At 41.9% G+C, this 6,060-nt stretch overlaps 1 protein-coding gene across 1 annotated transcript in view; it reads right to left on the bottom strand.

Annotated features, from left to right (window-relative positions):
* LOC108798705 (dimethylaniline monooxygenase [N-oxide-forming] 5-like) overlaps nt 1-5,688 on the bottom strand; it is a 31,395-nt gene extending 25,707 nt beyond the window's left edge. Inside the window, exons 1-3 of the mRNA XM_018570482.1 lie at nt 5,534-5,688; nt 4,480-4,668; nt 1,831-1,993 (exon numbers count right to left, since the gene is read on the bottom strand). Of these exons, the coding sequence (XP_018425984.1) occupies nt 1,831-1,993; nt 4,480-4,668; nt 5,534-5,665 (484 nt within the window). The 5' untranslated portion in view covers nt 5,666-5,688. The remainder of the gene's footprint in view (nt 1-1,830; nt 1,994-4,479; nt 4,669-5,533) is intronic.
* Between the last annotated feature and the right edge of the window lie 372 nt (nt 5,689-6,060).

The raw sequence follows: 6,060 nt of genomic DNA, 5'->3' as shown, positions 1-6,060 counted from the left end.
GCAGGAAAAAAATGCCGTCTGGCGACGGCAACCCGCGGATGCGAGTCTGCCGTCCGTCCGTTTTTTCTTAACGGGCGGACGGCAAGAGGTTAATGTTAGCACTTACCTTAAATTATGTCTCTTTTTCCGAACTTCCTCTTCTTTCCTGATGTTTCCAGCCTTCTCTTCAGCGGTGCGGCGGCTCTCTGATCCAGCGCTGACTGCTCTGTCCCTCCGATCCAGTGGTGTCTGCATGCGGGTGCATGCGTCCATAGACTTACCTTGTGTCCCTGCGCGCGCCCCAAGATCCTTTGCGGCCGCTCGAGAAATTTCTTATTTTCGCACGGGACCGCGCACAGAACACAGGGTAAGTCTAAACTGCTGTTTGAGCGTTTTGGTTTTTTTTTAAACTGTTTGCATATATCTTCTGCTTGCTAGCAGTAGATATATGCAAAAAAACGGGAGGTTTTAAATATCCTTTAATAAAGGTGACTCATTCACAGGTAGTCAAAATAATTGTTGTTCTATTGGGCAATGAATATTGATGCTAAACTCCAGGTAAAAAAAACAATTATTACACATTTACTTTGTACCCATTGCCCCTAATGTTGTGTGTTCCAATGGTAGGAGAAGAAGAGGGCTTAACAAGCCCTACAGCTGGCCATCCGCATCCATTGATTTGAAGGGAACAACAGCTTGATAGATACTGTGTTTTCTATGTTTTTCAAGTATTTTATGAATAAAGATTTACAGACACTTTTGTACATGGCTACAGCACTCTCTCCTTTTATCTTAAATGAGAACTATGAGATGAGTGATTTCCACTCACCTCATAGTTCTAGCCGACCTGTGACAATGAGATTGTCACAGGTCGGTTCTGTAGATGGGGAAGTGAGCGAACACATACCAGGTTCGCTCACCTCTCGATACTGTCACGGCTCTCTGCCGTGACAGGGGGAGGGGCTGGATTCCCCTCTCCCTGCTCCGATCTGCCAGCGCTGACTGGCGGAATGGACAGGGGAGGGGGCGGGTACAGCTGGCTCTGCCTCTAGATAGGCCGAGCCAGCTGTCACTCACGCAGCTGGGCGGATCCCGTCATCTACATCGGGATCCGCTCCGGCTGCGGCATCTCAGTATACCGCGAGCTGTAGCTTGCAGCATACTGAGCTTAGGGTAACGGGAGGACGCTAGTTTGTGTCCTCCCGTTACCCTAAGGAGAACTATGGGGAAAAACACTGACCCCATAGTTCTCCTTTAAAGTGCTGTTTAAGGATTTCCCCACTCGGAGAGCTGTAAAACTATATTATCCAACTGCAATCCTACTGGGGCTTGGAAATTAACTTAGGATAATAAGTTAACACTAGGATTGTATCCTTCTCTTAGCACTTGAACACTGGCTGTGAGAATTTTTTTTTACATGTTTCTTTTTACTATAATCTATAGTTGATAATTTTCACAAAAACAATCATATGACTTGGTTGGGGAGAACAATGTAGAGTTTTAAAACTGCATAATGATCCACATCTACCTAGGCGGCATGATGTGTAAACAAAGCCCTGAAAGTATCCAACATACTGTGTATTCCTTCTGAATAACCTTCAGTGAAATGATGTGCTTGTGTTTGCTCCCAGACGTTTGTTCAGCAACATTAACAAAAGTAAAATCCTGCCACGCATCACCAGGCAAGTACAGAGGAGAGCCATTTAACATTTTATTAATCGAATTGGTTAAAAACATTTAAATTGTTGGTTGGATAGGGCAAGGAAAAAACTTACTCCTTGAACAACCAAGTAAATAGCCATAAAAAAGTTAGACACATTTAGACATCTAAAGCAATGGCAGATCACTTACCTGGAAAAGAAGAAAGTGGTAGGTTTGGAGATGAATGATGCCCAGTACAGATGAGTACAGCATCAAAGATAGCGGTGTCCTGTTTGCCTTCCCTTTCAGTAGTGACAATCCACTGGCCAGTGGTGGGGAAGTCCTGTGTTTTCTTTATGCTACACACAGCAGTCTAAAATATACAATTGATATATTGAGAAACATATGTGTGCTAAATGTTTACAAATTGAATGTGAACACAATTTATTTATTTTTTTGGACAGATGTCAATAAATAGATGCAAGAAATACTTGACACTTGCAAGGAAAATGATAAATAGCAACATATCTATTAGTCAATTATTATTATCTATTAGCACTGAAATGTCGCCACCTTGCCTTTAGCAGGGTGACTCTTTAAATTTAGTTCTTCTGGGCTGTAGCCTGTCTGATTTAAGCTGATTTAACATTTAACATTTCTGTGCTCATTTGGTATCCCATAAGCTCAGTGTTATCATTTGTATCTGCCTGCTGCTGGGTGTGACCCTGCAGCAGAGCAAAACATCCAATAATGCTGCATTATGAATGGCCAGTGGTGTATGCTGGGTGTGGACATAAATATTTGGGGATGACCTTGTGAGAGTCTCTTCCCCTCGGGGCTCCTGGCTGGGGGAGGGTGCATGTTGTGCTGTGCAATCTGGCCAGCCTTCAGGTGGTCAGGAATGAAGACCCGGGATCGTGGTCTGCAGCTGTCTTGCCGGCTGAATGGGAAAGCTGTGCCTAGGTAGGAGAACCAGGGAGGAACTTCGCCTGCCAGAGAAGCTGGAAATTGTTTTGGTCTGGTGTCTTGCCAAGGGAGTTCTACGCTATGTCTGCTAACCAGCTAAAGTTCTGCTGTACACCGTGTTACCACAATCGTTTTAAAGGCCATCTGCACTGTAAAGTTGGGAAGTGGTCGGTGAGTACTGTGCTAGGTGTCTGGAGCCCTTTACCCTCTCTTCCATGTGAGCTGTTGGAGGAAAAGAATCTTTGAAAATCCTCAAAGTGACTGGCTCCCAATTTTGCATTTACATCCCGCAACCGGATAAGGACTCATCCTTGAGGTGAAGTAACAGCCCATCCTGCCTCTGGGGACCCTCACATGCCTTTGTGGGTCAGGGGGTTGCTACAGTAATATTAGGGTACATCTTTTGGATACAGGAAACATAACACTCACAATATCATAATGGTAAAGGCAAGTAACACAATATGTAGTTATAAATAGGGACGTCCCGATACCGGTACGAGCATCGGTATCGGGACCGATACAGGGCATTTTGACAAGTACTTGTACTTGTCAAAATGCCCCGATCCAAAGCGCCGAAGCTTGAGCTACTTTTTTTTTTTTTACTTACTGCGCCGCGGTAAGTAAAAAATTTGATGTTTTTAGCTACTATGTTTTAATTGTTAATAATAAAGTTTACTTGGTTTTAATTGAAGGCCATGTTTGCATACCTTAAAAGCCACCATAAAGCTATGTTTTGTTGTGTTTATACTTTATAGTTAAAGGGTGTGGTTTCATGGCCTTCCTCTGCTAAACATTACCAGTTTCCATCCTTTTACTGCTAACCCTCACAATCATCTTTCCTCTAACTTTAAAGCTGAACTTTAAGCATATATCAAAGAATCAGATTAATGCAGCTCTGTAATCATTAATATTTTTTTAATTTTATGAAATGCAAGCAAGTGTAAGTACAGTACTTCAATTTGACTTGGTATCAGCCTCTTGCAATCCCTATATAGCAAAGTTGGAGAGTGGAAGTATAAAGCAGCACAAGGAGCCAATCAGTTCATATGCTAACAAGAAGCATGCACAGACTGGGGTGGTCCAGGACAACCTGGGCTCTGAGTAAGTGGGATGAATTATGTCGGTCATGAGACTGAGGACATCTAGTGGCAGAAAAAAGAAATGTGGATATTGCAGCATAAGCTGGTTTCTTTATTTTATCTTTTAATGGGCTAGTAATTTTTATCTTCTTTTTTTTTGCTGGAGTTCTACTTTAACCCTCACACTACCCCTCCCTAATGTATATGTAACTCTTGTTTGCACCTTTCCTGAGCCAAAATCTTCTTTGCTGAAGACAGATAGAAATGAACAACAATGCCAATAATGAGGCTATAAGCAAAAACTGAGCATATTAAATTCCATTTGGAAAAGTAACTGTCTCTAGAGTTTTTTAAAAAAGAATTCTGAGCAGAAATATTCTGAACGCTTGCAGTGGAGCTACCCCTGCACTTCAAAGGTTAAGTGCTTATTTTCATCTAGGGAGAAAAATAACAAAGAAATACACACCAGAACCTCACAGCCAGCTAGCTGCTAGACCGGTCCCTGCAGCATCTCTCCACCTCTGCTCCAGCGGTCTAAGTCCCTGTGAGTCATCACTTCTTATACAGTGTATAAGACATGAGGACGCCAAGGGATATTCCATCGCTGGATTGGAGAAAGAGATAGACAGCAGAGACAGATTTAGCAGCCATCCCACTTTAGTCCCGGAGTAGCCCCGCTGGAGGGTTCAGAATATTTCTGCCTGAAATCACATATTTGTGTTGTTTGAAAACATTGAGCTCATAATTTAGCATACAGTTATTATACATTTTTCAATGTGAAATGTTTCATTACAAGATAAAATAGTTAAGGTACCTTATAGTGAATGTATTTCAGAAGGTTGAATTTTTCAGCATACATTCGAAAGTATTCCATAATTTTGGAGTTGTGCATGAAGTTGGGGAAATCCTCTGGTGCTGGAAAATCACTAAAGCACATCATCTCCTTAGAAGTGTTAATAACGACAGATTTATAGATACTGGCTCTGCCATCTTCAGGTCCATCCTACGGAAAGAACATGCAAGAGATTCATTTTGTTTTAACCTTCTGTCCCTTTTTTATATTATATATAAACAAACACTGGCAACTGGAAGCCTCGCACCAAAACCTTACCATCACTAGGATGACAGTGCTGAACAAATAAATATATGTACACACACACAAATGTATATACAAATGCGTGCATATATCCTACATATATCCCTACATACTCAGGGTGGGTTCAGCAAACTGTACTTTAGTTCAGGTGCCGAATCTGAACCCTATTGTCATTGGGACCAGATGCTATCAATAATTAATGGATAATTCTAGGCTAATAGGCCACGGATTAAGAAACAAAGGACATTTGGAGCTGGGCAGTAAACTGGAGGACATGTACTAAAGCAAAAAAAAATAAAAAATTCTGTTTGGCTTGAAGCAGTGATTTAATAATACTTAACCCGCCCCCCCCCCCTAAAATTTATACTAGGCTGGCTATGGATTTTAAGGGAGAACCCCATGCAAAAAAAAAAACAAAATTACATTGGGTCTCTGCTAGACTCCCAGACCCTTTTCCAAGCACACAGTTTGGCAGACCAGGAAAAGGGGAAGGGTGTGCAGGGGGGCGGTGCCTGGCAAAACACCCTGTCCCTGTGTTCATGTACAAGGGCCTCTACCCCGCAACACTGGCCTCGTGGTTGTGGGGGTCTGTGGATGTGTGCCTGGAATCTGGAAGCTCACTATAGTGATAAAGGGGACCCCTAGATGCCACCCCCTCTGCATGAATAAGTTCATAGTACCCTTACTTATCCACAACAATGTTTACTCTTATGATAGCTATGCTGTCATAAATCGAGAAACCTCTAATTAATAAAACTCCTTATACACTCACCTTGTATCTCCAGAGTCCTCCAATATCATCAGATTTTTCAAAGCATGTGGGTTCCAGTCCCTCATCAAGACAACACTTAATAGCTGTCAATCCACTGGCTCCTGCACCAATCACAGCAACTGTTTTCCCCATTTTCTGCAAGCAACAGAATTGCATTTATATAATAAATATTTTTGGAAAGAACCTATTGCAAATCAGCAAAATCCTAAATGATGAAACCTCAAGATGTAATTTGGGGTCTGCATGCAATATGATCAGATATACATTTTTCCTCATTAGGAAATAAAAGGGCCCCTTATTTGCCAAATGTTGAAACATAAAATCAGTTATTCCGCAATCATTCGCTGTCTGTTTTCATCTGTGGCTAGTGATGAGCAGAAAAATTATTCCTCCTAAAATGGACCAATTTGATTAAGGTTAAATATCATTAAAGGGCAACAAAAGCCAATTTTGCTTTGTTTTGGATCGAGTGGAGAGGTATTCGAACACCTGTCAGGCTTTTATTGCTGCAGTTGTCCCTGTTAAGG

Source organism: Nanorana parkeri, unplaced genomic scaffold, assembly GCF_000935625.1.
Source record: "Nanorana parkeri isolate BGI_ZX_2015 unplaced genomic scaffold, ASM93562v1 scaffold1540, whole genome shotgun sequence".
NCBI classification, from domain to species: domain Eukaryota; kingdom Metazoa; phylum Chordata; class Amphibia; order Anura; family Dicroglossidae; genus Nanorana; species Nanorana parkeri.
The sequence above is the reverse complement of the archived record's forward strand: the minus strand, read 5'-3'. Positions and strand labels throughout refer to the sequence as shown.